Here is a 16,956-nt window from a genome sequence, read left to right as displayed (position 1 = left end):
ATTTACCCAAGTGGGGACCTGAGGTTCTGGGTCCATTCTCCAAAGACTGCCTGGACACACACATGGATTTCATACATTGGAAAAAGTCAGAATACATTATTTCCAGGAGTTAATGGATTTTATTTAATGTGCCACAATCATGAGAGAACTTGAGGAGGGAAAAGCACTGCGGCGCTGCAGCCAGCAATCGTATGCGTGATCCGTCCATGCGGAGTGTACGTGGACAGGTGTATAGTAGCTCAGTGTGGCACAGACTTGCTTAAAAACTGCTTTCTGCGTCCAGTGCTGAAAAAAATTAAATGTTAGATTTTTTTTTTTTTTTTTTTTGCATCCGTCAGAGTAGGGCTGTATAAACTTGGGGTGGAGCTGCTTAAACCCGGCGTAGTCTGTATGTCACATTATGCAGCTTGGCCCGGTGTGAATGGGGTTTCGGTCCTCTACAGCTGGTGTGAAGGGGGCTTTGATCCTCTACAGCTGGTGTGAAGGGGGGTTTCGGTCCTCTACAGCTGGTGTGAAGGGGGGTTTCGGTCCTCTACAGCTGGTGTGAAGGGGGCTTCGGTCCTCTACAGCTGGTGTGAAGGGGGGTTTCGGTCCTCTACAGCTGGTGTGAAGGGGGGTTTCGATCCTCTACAGCTGGTGTGAAGGGGGCTTTGATCCTCTACAGCTGGTGTGAAGGGGGGCTTCGGTCCTCTACAGCTGGTGTGAAGGGGGCTTTGATCCTCTACAGCTGGTGTGAAGGGGGGTTTCGGTCCTCTACAGCTGGTGTGAAGGGGGGTTTCGGTCCTCTACAGCTGTGTGGAAGGGGGCTTTGATCCTCTACAGCTGGTGTGAAGGGGGCTTCGGTCCTCTACAGCTGGTGTGAAGGGGGGCTTCGGTCCTCTACAGCTGGTGTGAAGGGGGGTTTCGGTCCTCTACAGCTGGTGTGAAGGGGGTTTTGATCCTCTACAGCTGGTGTGAAGGGGGCTTCGGTCCTCTACAGCTGGTGTGAATGGGGGTTTCGATCCTCTACAGCTGGTGTGAAGGGGGGTTTCGATCCTCTACAGCTGGTGTGAATGGGGCTTCGGTCCTCTACAGCTGGTGTGAAGGGGGGTTTCGGTCCTCTACAGCTGGTGTGAAGGGGGCTTCGGTCCTCTACAGCTGGTGTGAATGGGGCTTCGGTCCTCTACAGCTGGTGTGAATGGGGGCTTCGGTCCTCTACAGCTGGTGTGAAGGGGGGTTTCGATCCTCTACAGCTGGTGTGAAGGGGGGTTTCGGTCCTCTACAGCTGGTGTGAAGGGGGGTTTCGATCCTCTACAGCTGGTGTGAAGGGGGCTTCGGTCCTCTACAGCTGGTGTGAATGGGGCTTCGGTCCTCTACAGCTGGTGTGAATGGGGGCTTCGGTCCTCTACAGCTGGTGTGAAGGGGGGTTTCGGTCCTCTACAGCTGGTGTGAATGGGGCTTCGGTCCTCTACAGCTGGTGTGAAGGGGGGCTTCGGTCCTCTACAGCTGGTGTGAAGGGGGGCTTCGGTCCTCTACAGCTGGTGTGAAGGGGGCTTCGGTCCTCTACAGCTGGTGTGAAGGGGGGGTTTCGGTCCTCTACAGCTGGTGTGAATGGGGGCTTCGGTCCTCTACAGCTGGTGTGAATGGGGGCTTCGGTCCTCTACAGCTGGTGTGAAGGGGGGTTTCGATCCTCTACAGCTGGTGTGAAGGGGGGTTTCGGTCCTCTACAGCTGGTGTGAAGGGGGCTTCGGTCCTCTACAGCTGGTGTGAAGGGGGCTTCGGTCCTCTACAGCTGGTGTGAATGGGGGCTTCGGTCCTCTACAGCTGGTGTGAAGGGGGGTTTCGATCCTTTACAGCTGGTGTGAAGGGGGGTTTCGGTCCTCTACAGCTGGTGTGAATGGGGCTTCGGTCCTCTACAGCTGGTGTGAAGGGGGGTTTCGGTCCTCTACAGCTGGTGTGAAGGGGGGTTTCGGTCCTCTACAGCTGGTGTGAAGGGGGGTTTCGATCCTCTACAGCTGGTGTGAAGGGGGCTTCGGTCCTCTACAGCTGGTGTGAATGGGGCTTCGGTCCTCTACAGCTGGTGTGAATGGGGGCTTCGGTCCTCTACAGCTGGTGTGAAGGGGGGTTTCGGTCCTCTACAGCTGGTGTGAATGGGGCTTCGGTCCTCTACAGCTGGTGTGAAGGGGGGCTTCGGTCCTCTACAGCTGGTGTGAAGGGGGTTTCGGTCCTCTACAGCTGGTGTGAAGGGGGGTTTCGGTCCTCTACAGCTTGTTGTGTGGGCCGCCAGAAGAGGAGGTACTGCTGGCCCACCACCAGAGGGCGCCCTGCCTGAAGTGCGGGCTTCAGGCACGAGAGGGCGCTGCCGCCTACAGGAACAGCCGAGGTGACAGCTGTCACTCATCAACCATGACAGCTGTCACCGATCATCTGCATCTCACCTGGAATAAAAGCAGGAAGACACCTCCACCACATCGCCGAGATATCGACTTCAGTGAGAGGTAATATCCTCAGCCATTTGTGTTTACCTTATAATCTGTATATTGTGAGTGTTTGCAGGAGTACTGGTCCCTTGTTTTGTGGAAGCTGAGTAAGTGCAGGACGGCACTCTTTTCCTCTGAGGGATCACTGCATACTCATCAGAATATTGAGTGAGAGGTGGAGGTGGAATTCCCACCATTATTGTTACAGGGTGTACACACACCCACACTTGACTGTCTTTGTTTTCCGCCAGCAGTACCAGATCCGACACGCTGAGACGGTGGCCACCTGGGGAGTTCGGGACTTGGCGGCTCCAGTATCCCTCGGGTTTCGGTGCGGTGGAAATCGTGTGGTTCCGGTTTCGTCTCCAGACGGGCGTCTCCTATCGTCGAGCCTGCCCACACGACACCTTTATTGATTGACTTGTATTCATTCTGTAATCTGCTGTGTTTGGTTGTGGCAATTCACAACAGTAAGTGTTCAAATTTAACTCCTTCTATTATCCGTTCATTTACGCCCCCTGTTGTGGGTCGTGTCACTACACTTTCCCAACACAGCTGGTGTGAATGGGACTTCGGTCCTCTACAGCTGGTGTGAAGGGGGTTTTCGGTCCTCTACAGCTGGTGTGAAGGGGGGTTTCGGTCCTCTACAGCTGGTGTGAATTGGGCTTCGGTCCTCTACAGCTGGTGTGAATGGGGGCTTCGGTCCTCTACAGCTGGTGTGATGGGGCTTCGGTCCTCTACAGCTGGTGTGAAGGGGGGTTTCGGTCCTCTACAGCTGGTGTGAATTGGGCTTCGGTCCTCTACAGCTGGTGTGAATGGGGCTTCGGTCCTCTACAGCTGGTGTGAATTGGGCTTCGGATCCTCTACAGCTGGTGTGAATGGGGCTTCGGTCCTCTACAGCTGGTGTTAATTGGGCTTCGGGTCCTCTACAGCTGGTGTGAATGGGGGCTTCGGATCCTCTACAGCTGGTGTGAAGGGGGGGTTTCGGTCCTCTACAGCTGGTGTGAATGGGGGCTTTGGTCCTCTACAGCTGGTGTGAATGGGGCTTCGGTCCTCTACAGCTGGTGTGAAGGGGGGTTTCGGTCCTCTTCAGCTGGTGTGAATGGGGGCTTCGGTCCTCTACAGCTGGTGTGATGGGGCTTCGGTCCTCTACAGCTGGTGTGAATGGGGGCTTCGGTCCTCTACAGCTGGTGTGAATTGGGCTTCGGTCCTCTACAGCTGGTGTGAATGGGGGCTTCGGTCCTCTACAGCTGGTGTGAATGGGGCTTCGGTCCTCTACAGCTGGTGTGAATTGGGCTTCGTCCTCTACAGCTGGTGTGAATGGGGGCTTCGGTCCTCTACAGCTGGTGTGAATGGGGCTTCGGTCCTCTTCAGCTGGTGTGAATTGGGCTTCGGTCCTCTACAGCTGGTGTGAATGGGGCTTCGGTCCTCTACAGCTGGTGTGAATGGGGGCTTCGGTCCTCTACAGCTGGTGTGAATGGGGGCTTCGGTCCTCTACAGCTGGTGTGAATGGGGGCTTCGGTCCTCTACAGCTGGTGTGAATGGGGGCTTCGGTCCTCTACAGCTGGTGTGAATGGGGGCTTCGGTCCTCTACAAGCTGGTGTGAATGGGGGCTTCGGTCCTCTACAGCTGGTGTGAATGGGGCTTCGGTCCTCTACAGCTGGTGTGAATGGGGGCTTCGGTCCTCTACAGATGGTGTGAATGGGCTTCGGTCCTCTACAGCTGGTGTGAATTGGGCTTCGGTCCTCTACAGCTGGTGTGAATTGGGCTTCGGTCCTCTACAGATGGTGTGAATTGGGCTTCGGTCCTCTACAGCTGGTGTGAATTGGGCTTCGGTCCTCTACAGATGGTGTGAATGGGGCTTCGGTCCTCTACAGATGGTGTGAATTGGGCTTCGGTCCTCTACAGATGGTGTGATGGGGCTTCGGTCCTCTACAGCTGGTGTGAATGGGGCTTCGGTCCTCTACAGATGGTGTGAATGGGGCTTCGGTCCTCTACAGCTGTGTGAATGGGGCTTCGGTCCTCTACAGCTGGTGTGAATTGGGCTTTGGTCCTCTACAGATGGTGTGAATTGGGCTTCGGTCCTCTACAGATGGTGTGAATGGGGCTTCGGTCCTCTACAGATGGTGTGAATGGGGCTTCGGTCCTCTACAGATGGTGTGAATTGGGCTTCGGTCCTCTACAGCTGGTGTGAATGGGGCTTCGGTCCTCTACAGATGGTGTGAATGGGGCTTCGGCCCTCTACAGCTGGTGTGGAATGGGGCTTCGGTCCTCTACAGCTGGTGTGAATTGGGCTTCTGTCCTCTAAAGATGGTGTGAATTGGGCTTCGGTCCTCTACAGATGGTGTGAATGGGGCTTCGGTCCTCTACAGATGGTGTGAATGGGGCTTCGGTCCTCTACAGATGGTGTGAATTGGGCTTCGGTCCTCTACAGATGGTGTGAATGGGGCTTCGGTCCTCCTACAGATGGTGTGAATGGGGCTTCGGTCCTCTACAGATGGTGTGAATTGGGCTTCGGTCTCTACACATGGTGTGAATGGGCTTCGGTCCTCTACAGATGGTGTGAATTGGGCTTCGGTCCTCTACAGATGGTGTGAATGGGCTTCGGTCCTCTACAGATGGTTGTGAATTGGGCTTCGGTCCTCTACAGATGGTGTGAATGGGGGCTTCGGTCCTCTACAGATGGTGTGAATTGGGCTTCGGTCCTCTACAGATGGGTGAATGGGGCTTCGGTCCTCTACAGATGGTGTGAATTGGGCTTCGGTCCTCTACAGATGGTGTGAATGGGGCTTCGGTCCTCTACAGATGGTGTGAATTGGGCTTCGGTCCTCTACAGATGGTGTGAAGGGGGGCTTCGGTCCTCTACAGATGGTGTGAATGGGGCTTCGGTCCTCTACAGCTGGTGTGAATTGGGCTTCGGTCCTCTACAGATGGTGGTGAATTGGGCTTCGGTCCTCTACAGATGGTGTGAATGGGGCTTCGGTCCTCTACAGATGGTGTGAAGGGGGGCTTCGGTCCTCTACAGCTGGTGTGAATGGGGCTTCGGTCCTCTACAGCTGGTGTGACTGGGGCTTCGGTCCTCTACAGATGGTGTGAATTGGGCTTCGGTCCCTCTACAGATGGTGTGAATTGGGCTTTGGTCCTCTACAGATGGTGTGACGGGGGGCTGTGTGTGTGTGTCGTCACCCGCTCCAGCGGCGCACGTGCGCCTCCCTGCTGGAGGTCTATATTTAGCCTCATCCTCCTGCCATAAACTCATTATGACGTGATCAGCTGGCGATCCGTTCGCGTGCGGCGCTGCGGTGGCTGATGGGAGCGCGTGCACAGAGCTGAGGATCACAGTGAAGATCTCAGTGAGGATCTCAGTGATGTTCCAGAGGCTGAAGGTGCCGCTGGGCTTTGCCAGGTACGTTCCTCTGCCTCCTCGGCTGTTTGGCGCAGCGGGATTATCTGTCAGTGGGATTAGAATCACAATCCCTCGACGTGCTCTTCGTCCGAACCGAGCCTGTCGGATCTGATGATGTCCTCACAGCTGCTCGGTGCTGCTTTTCCTTCTCATTCGCATGTTGCCACATATGGGATATTTTTGTTTTTTCTCAAAGAGCATTTTTAGAATCAAGTGCGCGCGATTCGTCGTGTTGATGCATCAGATTAACGAGAACAAGTAAAAATCATAAAAAAAACCCACCGCTGTTCTGTTCGGTGTCATTTATCTTTATTTCCTGCTGCAGAAGCACAAATAAAAGACTGATATTTTTACATTATTTTGCTGCACATCCTCAAATGTTTTGATGTAACACAGGGAAGTAAAAGTACAGTTTTCTGTCATCTTTCTGCCGCTGCTGAGAACAAAAACAAAAGAAGCACAATTCCACCAGACGTGGAATTTAGGCTGAGGTAAGAGAGCAAGTTTCCTTAAAGAAAAACTGAACTGGAAAAATAATAGATCAGTGCTTTTAATCCTACTGTGTGCAGGGGGCGCCACCAGGGATTTTGGGCCCCATGAAATGAATCAAACAGCTGCCTCCATCCTCCCCAGTCTCCTTGCAAATTCACTGCAGAAACTGGTTCTGGGAGCATTAGCATGACTAAAACCTTTCAGCTTCTGGGAGGCTTCGCTCCCCCCCAACCTCAGCCCTCTGACCTCCACCCATTTGAAGCATTTTTTTCTATTTTCATGTCCTCACATGCTGAGCTCTGCTGGCCAGTGAGAGGTCGCTGATCAAGTCCTTGTAAAAGATGCCTACGCAGTATGATCAGGTCACACACCGTTTACTTGAAACACAACAGATGTCAGGATTTCAGTAAAAAAAAAAAAAAAGACAAATTTTATGATGAAAGCCAACAAACAACTTCCCTTCTTGGAGACCATCGGTACACAGCACATGGGTGATTCTTTAACTACGGGCACTATTGACCTTGTAAATGTAATTTCCACCACACCATTGCCTTACAATATAAAGCGCCTTGGGGCAACTGATTTGGCGCTATATACATGTGCTCTGATGTCACTGTTTATCTCCCCAACAATCTTTCATACAAACTGTTTAAAGGGACATTACAGTGTTGTGGTGGAAATTACGGCAATAGTGTGGGACAACTACATTTGTTTAAAAAAAAAATCACAACAGTTGTATGACATTTGAATACCCAATTATGTTTTGATTATTTTACTGATATTTTATTCAGAGATATTTTAAAACATTAGAAAAAACGTTTCTTTACCATTCATTTTTATCATTGAAGATCAAAAGTCTGGGTGTGGGACAAGCACAAAACGGCAATATTTGCATATAATGATGCTGAAAAAAGGTGAAAAAGTCATCATAGACTACTAGAACAAATTTCTTAACACACTTTCATTGTAAAGATAACTATAAAAGTGTGAAATTTCCCCTTTTTTTGTTCTCTGTCCCCCCCCGTACAGTGACAATGAAGAACTGTAGTCTAATCTGTTACAATTCACCACATCAATGAGATCCAAAAATTCTCACACTGTCTGAAGAATGTGAGGACACACACACACACACACAGACACAGATACACAGACACAGACACACACTGACAAAAAGACACACACAGACAGAGACACAGACAGAAAGACAAAAAGACACACACATAGAGACAAAAGACACACACAGACAGAGACAGAAAGACAAAAGACACACACAGACAGAGACACAGACACACACTCACAAAAAGACACACCACAGACAGAGACAGAAAGACAAAAGACACACACATAGACAGAGACAAAAGACACAGACAGAAAGACAAGACACACAGAGACACAGACACACACACTGACAGATAAAAGACACAGAGACCGAGACACACACAGAGACACTGACAGAGATGCACACACACACACACACAAACAGACACACAGAAACACACACACACACACTGACAGAGATACACACACACTGATGAACACACACAAACACACACTGACTGATGGAGGTCGAGTCCCCAGAGGCCCCCCCCACACACTCCAGAGGCGCTGATGCGCGCAGACAGCTGTCAGTGAGCAGTGACTGTGTGTGTGTGTGTGTGTGTGTGTGTGTGTGTGTGTGTGTGTGTTGTGTGTTGTGTGTGAGTGTGTGTGTGTGTGTGTGTGAGTGTGGTTATGTAAGACCTCAGTCGATCAACATGCCGACCTTCACAGTCATCATCAAAGGAGTCGTCATGATCAGCCAGTAAAAACCGAAACACGACACCGAGTGTGTGGTCAGGGTTATGTGAAACCTTTGATGACTCCTGTGTCATCTGTCACGTTGTGATCTTTTTTAAACATTTATTCTTGTGAAGCGTTTGATGACTCCTGTGTCGTCCGTCACTCAGATAGTTTTTAATGCTTCGTTCCTGTGAAGCGTTTGATGACTCCTGTGTCGTCTGTCACGCTGTGATCGTTGCCTCTACTGGTGGTTGGCTCTCACTGCGGTATTGTATCACTTCCTGTTCCGGAGCACAGCGGTGTTTTTCTGTATCTGTTAGCTGTTTAATCTGCGCAGTTAGATTGATCTAGTTATCTAGATTACGATTTGTTTCCCTGTGTAATCTTTACGTGCCTTAACTAAGCACTCCTTCTTCTGAATCACCTCTAAATTATTTACACTTATTCACTTTGCGTGTTTTTAGGAATCCGCTAGCTTAGCGTAGCTACTAGCTCTTAGCCGATTTAGCATGGCGGCTTCTCCTGTCTCTCCTGCACTTTCTGCTCTGGGTGTGAAATGTTTAGTTATTCCTCGGCCTCCTTTAGCAGTAATGGTACTTGTAATAAGTGTAGCTTATTCGTAGCTTTGGAGGCCAGGCTGGGCGAATTGGAGACTCGGCTCCACACCGTGGAAAATTCTACAGCTAGCCAGGCCCCTGTAGTCGGTGCGGACCAAGGTAGCTTAGCCGCCGTTAGTTACCCCCTGGCAGATCCCGAGCAGCCGGGAAAGCAGGCTGACTGGGTGACTGTGAGGAGGAAGCGTAGCCCTAAACAGAAGCCCCGTGTACACCGCCAACCCGTTCACATTTCTAACCGTTTTTCCCCATTCGGCAACACACCCACCGAGGATCAAACTCTGGTTATTGGCGACTCTGTTTTGCGAAATGTGAAGTTAGCGACACCAGCAACCATAGTCAGTTGTCTTCCGGGGGCCAGAGCAGGCGACATTGAAGGAAATTTGAAACTGCTGGCTAAGGCTAAGCGTAAATTTGGTAAGATTGTAATTCACGTCGGCAGTAATGACACTCGGTTACGCCAATCGAAGGTCACTAAAATTAACATTAAATCGGTGTGTAACTTTGCAAAAACAATGTCGGACTCTGTAGTTTTCTCTGGGCCCCTCCCCAATCAGACCGGGAGTGACATGTTTAGCCGCATGTTCTCCTTGAATTGCTGGCTGTCTGAGTGGTGTCCAAAAAATGAGGTGGGCTTCATAGATAATTGGCAAAGCTTCTGGGGAAAACCTGGTCTTGTTAGGAGAGACGGCATCCATCCCACTTTGGATGGAGCAGCTGTCATTTCTAGAAATCTGGCCAATTTTCTTAAATCCTCCAAACCGTGACTATCCAGGGTTGGGACCAGGAAGCAGAGTTGTAGTCTTACACACCTCTCTGCAGCTTCTCTCCCCCTGCCATCCCCTCGTTGCCCCATCCCCGTAGAGACGGTGTCTGCTCCCAGACCACCAATAACCAGCAAAAATCTATTTAAGCATAAAAATTCAAAAAAAAAAAATAATATAGCACCTTCAACTGCACCACAGACTAAAACAGTTAAATGTGGTCTATTAAACATTAGGTCTCTCTCTTCTAAGTCCCTGTTAGTAAATGATATAATAATTGATCAACATATTGATTTATTCTGCCTAACAGAAACCTGGTTACAGCAGGATGAATATGTTTAGTTTAAATGAGTCAACACCCCCGAGTCACACTAACTGTCAGAATGCTCGTAGCACGGGCCGAGGAGGAGGATTAGCAGCAATCTTCCATTCCAGCTTATTAATTAATCAAAAACCCAGACAGAGCTTTAATTCATTTGAAAGCTTGTCTCTTAGTCTTGTCCATCCAAATTGGAAGTCCCAAAAACCAGTTTTATTTGTTATTATCTATCGTCCACCTGGTCGTTACTGTGAGTTTCTCTGTGAATTTTCAGACCTTTTGTCTGACTTAGTGCTTAGCTCAGATAAGATAATTATAGTGGGCGATTTTAACATCCACACAGATGCTGAGAATGACAGCCTCAACACTGCATTTAATCTATTATTAGACTCTATCGGCTTTGCTCAAAAAGTAAATGAGTCCACCCACCACTTTAATCATATCTTAGATCTTGTTCTGACTTATGGTATGGAAATAGAAGACTTAACAGTATTCCCTGAAAACTCCCTTCTGTCTGATCATTTCTTAATAACATTTACATTTACTCTGATGGACTACCCAGCAGTGGGGAATAAGTTTCATTACACTAGAAGTCTTTCAGAAAGCGCTGTAACTAGGTTTAAGGATATGATTCCTTCTTTATGTTCTCTAATGCCATATACCAACACAGTGCAGAGTAGCTACCTAAACTCTGTAAGGGAGATGGAGTATCTCGTCAATAGTTTTACATCCTCATTGAAGACAACTTTGGATGCTGTAGCTCCTCTGAAAAAGAGAGCTTTAAATCAGAAGTGTCTGACTCTGTGGTATAACTCACAAACTCGTAGCTTAAAGCAGATAACCCGTAAGTTGGAGAGGAAATGGCGTCTCACTAATTTAGAAGATCTTCACTTAGCCTGGAAAAAGAGTCTGTTGCTCTATAAAAAAGCCCTCCGTAAAGCTAGGACATCTTTCTACTCATCACTAATTGAAGAAAATAAGAACAACCCCAGGTTTCTTTTCAGCACTGTAGCCAGGCTGACAAAGAGTCAGAGCTCTATTGAGCTGAGTATTCCATTAACTTTAACTAGTAATGACTTCATGACTTTCTTTGCTAACAAATTTTAACTATTAGAGAAAAAATTACTCATAACCATCCCAAAGACGTATCGTTATCTTTGCCTGCTTTCAGTGATGCCGGTATTTGGTTAGACTCTTTCTCTCCGATTGTTCTGTCTGAGTTATTCTCATTAGTTACTTCATCCAAACCATCAACATGTTTATTAGACCCCATTCCTACCAGGCTGCTCAAGGAAGCCCTACCATTATTTAATGCTTCGATCTTAAATATGATCAATCTATCTTTGTTAGTTGGCTATGTACCACAGGCTTTTAAGGTGGCAGTAATTAAACCATTACTTAAAAAGCCATCACTTGACCCAGCTATCTTAGCTAATTATAGGCCAATCTCCAACCTTCCTTTTCTCTCAAAAATTCTTGAAAGGGTAGTTGTAAAACAGCTAACTGATCATCTGCAGAGGAATGGTCTATTTGAAGAGTTTCAGTCAGGTTTTAGAATTCATCATAGTACAGAAACAGCATTAGTGAAGGTTACAAATGATCTTCTTATGGCCTCGGACAGTGGACTCATCTCTGTGCTTGTTCTGTTAGACCTCAGTGCTGCTTTTGATACTGTTGACCATAAAATTTTATTACAGAGATTAGAGCATGCCATAGGTATTAAAGGCACTGCGCTGCGGTGGTTTGAATCATATTTGTCTAATAGATTACAATTTGTTCATGTAAATGGGGAATCTTCTTCACAGACTAAAGTTAATTATGGAGTTCCACAAGGTTCTGTGCTAGGACCAATTTTATTCACTTTATACATGCTTCCCTTAGGCAGTATTATTAGACGGTATTGCTTAAATTTTCATTGTTACGCAGATGATACCAGCTTTATCTATCCATGAAGCCAGAGGACACACACCAATTAGCTAAACTGCAGGATTGTCTTACAGACATAAAGACATGGATGACCTCTAATTTCCTGCTTTTAAACTCAGATAAAACTGAAGTTATTGTACTTGGCCCCACAAATCTTAGAAACATGGTGTCTAACCAGATCCTTACTCTGGATGGCATTACCCTGACCTCTAGTAATACTGTGAGAAATCTTGGAGTCATTTTTGATCAGGATATGTCATTCAAAGCGCATATTAACAAATATATAGGACTGCTTTTTTGCATTTACGCAATATCTCTAAAATCAGAAAGGTCTTGTCTCAGAGTGATGCTGAAAAACTAATTCATGCATTTATTTCCTCTAGGCTGGACTATTGTAATTCATTATTATCAGGTTGTCCTAAAAGGTCCCTAAAAAGCCTTCAGTTAATTCAAAATGCTGCAGCTAGAGTACTGACGGGGACTAGAAGGAGAGAGCATATCTCACCATATTGGCCTCTCTTCACTGGCTTCCTGTTAATTCTAGAATAGAAGTTTAAATTTTCTTCTTACTTATAAGGTTTTGAATCATCAGGTCCCATCTTATCTTAGGACCGCGTAGTACCATATCCCCCCATAAGCACTCGCTCTCAGACTGCAGGCTTACTTGTAGTTCCTAGGGTTTGTAAGAGTAGAATGGGAGGCAGAGCTTCAGCTTTCAGGCTCCTCTCCTGTTGGAACCAGCTCCCAATTCAGATCAGGGAGACAGACACCCTCTCTACTTTTAAGATTAGGCTTAAAACTTTCCTTTTGCTAAAGCTTATAGTTAGGGCTGGATCAGGTGACTCCTGAACCATCCCTTAGTTATGCTGCTATAGACGTAGACTGCTGGGGGGTTCCCTGATGCACTGTTCTTTCTCTTTTTGCTCTGTATGCACCACTCTGCATTTAATCATTAGTGATCGATCTCTGCTCCCCTCCACAGCATGTCTTTTCCTGGTTCTCTCCCTCAGCCCCAACCAGTCCCAGCAGAAGACTGCCCCTCCCTGAGCCTGGTTCTGCTGGAGGTTTCTTCCTGTTAAAAGGGAGTTTTTCCTTCCCACTGTAGCCAAGTGCTTGCTCACAGGGGGTCGTTTTGACCGTTGGGGATTTACATAATTATTGTATGGCCTTGCCTTACAATATAAAGCGCCTTGGGGCAACTGTTTGTTGTGATTTGGCGCTATATAAAAAAATTGATTGATTGATTGATTGATCGTTTTTAAACATTTATTCTTGTGAAGCGTTTCATGACTCCTGAGTCGCCTGTCACCGTGACCGTTTTAAAGCATTGTTCGTTGAAGCGTTTGATGACTCCTGAGTCGCCTGTCACCGTGACCGTTTTAAAGCATTGTTCGTTGAAGCGTTTCATGACTCCTGAGTCGCCTGTCACCGTGACCGTTTTAAAGCTTCATTCGTGTGAAGCGTTTGATGACGCCTGTGTCGTCTGTCACTCAGATAGTTTTTAATGCTTCGTTCCTGTGAAGCATTTGATGACTCCTGAGTCGTCTGTCACCGTGAACCGTTTTAAAGCTTCATTCGTGTGAAGCGTTTGATGACTCCTGTGTCGTCTGTCACTGTGATCGTTTTTAAAGCATTGTTGTGTGAAGCGTTTGATGACTCCTGTGTCGTCTGTCACTGTGAGTGCTTTAAAGCATTGTTCGTTTGACGTTTTAAAGACTCCGTGTCGTCTGTCACTCTGATCATTTTAATGCTTCGTTCCTGTGAAGCATTGATGACTCCTGTGTCGTCTGTTACCGTGACCGTTTTAAAGCTTCATTCGTGTGAAGTGTTTGATGACTCCTGAGTCGTCTGTCACGCTGTGATCGTTTTTAAAAGATTTATTCTTGTGAAGCGTTTGATGACTCCTGAGTCGTCTGTCACGCTGTGATCGTTTTGAAAGATTTCTTCTTGTGAAGCGTTTGATGACTCCTGTGTCGTCTGTCACGCTGTGATCGTTTTAAAGATTTATTCTTGTGAAGCGTTTGATGACTCCTGTGTCGTCTGTCACGCTGTGATCGTTTTTAAAGATTTATTCTTGTGAAGCGTTTGATGACTCCTGAGTCGTCTGTCACGCTGTGATCGTTTTTAAAGATTTCTTCTTGTGAAGCGTTTGATGACTCCTGTGTCGTCTGTCACGCTGTGATCGTTTTTAAAGATTTATTCTTGTGAAGCGTTTGATGACTCCTGTGTCGTCTGTCACGCTGTGATCGTTTTTAAAGATTTATTCTTGTGAAGCGTTTGATGACTCCTGAGTCGTCTGTCACCTGTGACGTTTTTAAAGATTTATTCTTGTGAAGCGTTTGATGACTCCTGTGTCGTCTGTCACGCGTGATCCGTTTTTAAAGCTTTATTCTTGTGAAGCGTTTGATGACTCCTGAGTCGTCTGTCACCGTGACCGTTTTTAAAGCTTCATTCGTGTGAAGCGTTTGATGACTCCTGAGTCGTCTGTCACCGTGACCGTTTTAAAGCAATTGTTCGTGTGTGAAGCATTTGATGACTCCTGTGTCGTCTGTCGCTCAGATAGTTTTTAATGCTTCGTTCCTGTGAAGCTTTTGATGACTCCTGTGTCGTCTGTCACCGTGGACAGTTTTTAAAGCTTCATTCTTGTGAAGCGTTTGATGACTCCTGTGTCGTCTGTCACTGTGATTGTTTTAAAGGCCATTGTTCGTGTGAAGCGTTTGATGACTCCTGTGTCGTCTGTCACTGTGATTGTTTTTAAAGCATTGTTCGTTTGAAACGTTTTAAGACTCCTGTGTCGTCTGTCACTCTGATCATTTTTAATGCATTGTTCGTTTGAAGCGTTGATGGACTCCTGTGTCGTCTGTCACCTGTGATCGTTTTTAAAGATTTATTCTTGTGAAGCGTTGATGACTCCTGAGTCGTCTGTCACGCTTGTGATCGTTTTTAAAGATTTATTCTTGTGAAGCGTTTGATGACTCCTGTGTCGTCTGTCACGCTGTGATCGTTTTTAAAGCTTCATTCGTGTGAAGCGTTTGATGACTCCTGAGTCGTCTGTCACGTGACCGTTTTTAAAGCCTTCGATTCGTGTGAACGGTTTGATGACTCCTGTGTCGTCTGTCACTGTGATTGTTTTTTAAAGCATTTGTCGTTTGAAGCATTGTAAGACTACCTGTGTCGTCTTTCACTCTGATCAATTTTTAATGCATTGTTCGTTTGAAGCGTTTCAGACTCCTGTGTCATGTCACGCTGTGATCGTTTTAAAGATTATTCTTGGAAGCGTCTTGATGACTCCTGTGTCGTCTGTCACGCTGTGTCGTTTTAAATATTTATTCTGTGAAGCATTTGATGCACTCCTGCGTCGTCTGTCTCAGATAGTTTAATGCTTCGTTCCTGTGAAAGCATTTGTGACTCCTGTGTCGTCTGTCACCGTGACCGTTTTTAAAGCTTCATTCGTGTGAAGCATTTGATGACTCCTGTGTCGTCTGTCACTCTGATCATTTTTAATGCATTGTTTCGTTGAAGCGTTGATGACTCCTGAGTCGTCTGTCACGCTGTGACGTTTTAAAGATTTATTCTTGTGAAGCGTTTGATGACTCCTGAGTCGTCTGTCACGCTGTGATCATTTTTAAAGATTTATTCTTGTGAAGCGTTTGATGACTCCTGTGTCGTCTGTTCACGCTGTGATCGTTTTAAAATTTATTCTTGTGAAGCGTTTGATTACTCCTGTGTCGTCTGTCACGTTGTGATCTTTTTAAACATTTATTCTTGTGAAGCGTTTGATGACTCCTGAGTCGTCTGTCACCGTGACCGTTTTTAAAGCATTGTTCGTGTGAAGCGTTTGATGACTCCTGTGTCGTCTGTCACTCAGATAGTTTTTAATGCTTCGTTCCTGTGAAGCATTTGATGACTCCTGTGTCGTCTGTCACCGTGACCGTTTTTAAAGCTTCATTCGTGTGAAGCGTTTGATGACTCCTGTGTCGTCTGTCACTCAGATAGTTTTTAATGCTTCGTTCCTGTGAAGCATTTGATGACTCCTGAGTCGTCTGTCACCGTGACCGTTTTTAAAGCTTCATTCGTGTGAAGCGTTTGATGACTCCTGTGTTGTCTGTCACTGTGATCGTTTTTTAAAGCATTGTGTTGTGTGAAGCGTTTGATGACTCCTGTGTCGTCTGTCACTGTGATTGTTTTTAAAGCATTGTTCGTTTGAAGCGTTTTAAGACTCCTGTGTCGTCTGTCACTCTGATCATTTTTAAATGCTTCGTTCCTGTGAAGCATTTGATGACTCCTGTGTCGTCTGTCACCGTGACCGTTTTTAAAGCTTCATTCGTGTGAAGTGTTTGATGACTCCTGAGTCGTCTGTCACGCTGTGATCGTTTTAAAGATTTATTCTTGTGAAGCGTTTCATGACTCCTGAGTCCGTCTGTCACGCTGTGATCGTTTTTAAAGATTTCTTCTTGTGAAGCGTTTGATGACTCCTGTGTCGTCTGTCACGCTGTGATCGTTTTTAAAGATTTCTTCTTGTGAAGCGTTTGATGACTCCTGTGTCGTCTGTCACGCTGTGATGTTTTTAAAGATTTATTCTTGTTGAAGCGTTTGATGACTCCTGAGTGTCTGTCACGCTGTGATCGTTTTTAAAGATTTATTCTTGTGAAGCGTTTGATGACTCCTGTGTCGTCTGTCACGCTGTGACTGTTTGAAGATTTCTTCTTGTGAAGCTTTTGATGACTCCTGTGTCGTCTGTCACGCTGTGATCGTTTTAAAGATTTCTTCTTGTGAAGCGTTTGATGACTCCTGGTCGTCTGTCACGCTGTGATCGGTTTTTAACGATTTATTCTTGTGAAGCGTTGATGACTCCGTGTGTCGTCTGTCACGCTGTGATGTTTTTAAAGCTTTATCTTGTGAAGCGTTGATGACTCCTGAGTCGTCTGTCACGCTGTGATCATTTATAAAGATTTATTTTTGTGAAGCGTTTGATGACTCCTGAGTCGTCTGTCACTCTGATCATTTTTAATGCATTGTCGTTTGAAGCGTTGATGACTCCTGAGTCGTCTGTCACGCTGTGATCATTTATAAAGATTTATTCTTGTGAAGCGTTTGATGACTCCTGAGTCGTCTGTCACGCTGTGATCATTTTTAAAGATTTATTCTGTGAAGCGTTTGATGACTCCTGTGTCGTCTGTCACGTTGTGATCGTTTT

The 16,956-nt window shown here is 46.8% G+C and overlaps 1 protein-coding gene across 1 annotated transcript in view; it reads left to right on the top strand.

Moving 5' to 3' along the window:
* si:dkeyp-72e1.9 (syntaxin-binding protein 4) overlaps positions 1-16,956 on the top strand; it is a 375,953-nt gene that overhangs the window by 3,734 nt on the left and 355,263 nt on the right. The window contains exon 2 of the mRNA XM_034189933.1: positions 5,787-5,865. Within this exon, the coding sequence (XP_034045824.1) occupies positions 5,828-5,865 (38 nt within the window). The 5' untranslated portion in view covers positions 5,787-5,827. The remainder of the gene's footprint in view (positions 1-5,786; positions 5,866-16,956) is intronic.

The sequence above is a fragment of the Thalassophryne amazonica genome, chromosome 16 (genome assembly GCF_902500255.1).
Source record: "Thalassophryne amazonica chromosome 16, fThaAma1.1, whole genome shotgun sequence".
In the NCBI taxonomy this organism is placed as follows: Eukaryota; Metazoa; Chordata; class Actinopteri; order Batrachoidiformes; family Batrachoididae; genus Thalassophryne; species Thalassophryne amazonica.
Note: the sequence above shows the minus strand (reverse complement) of the source record. Positions and strands in the feature narration are given on the sequence as shown.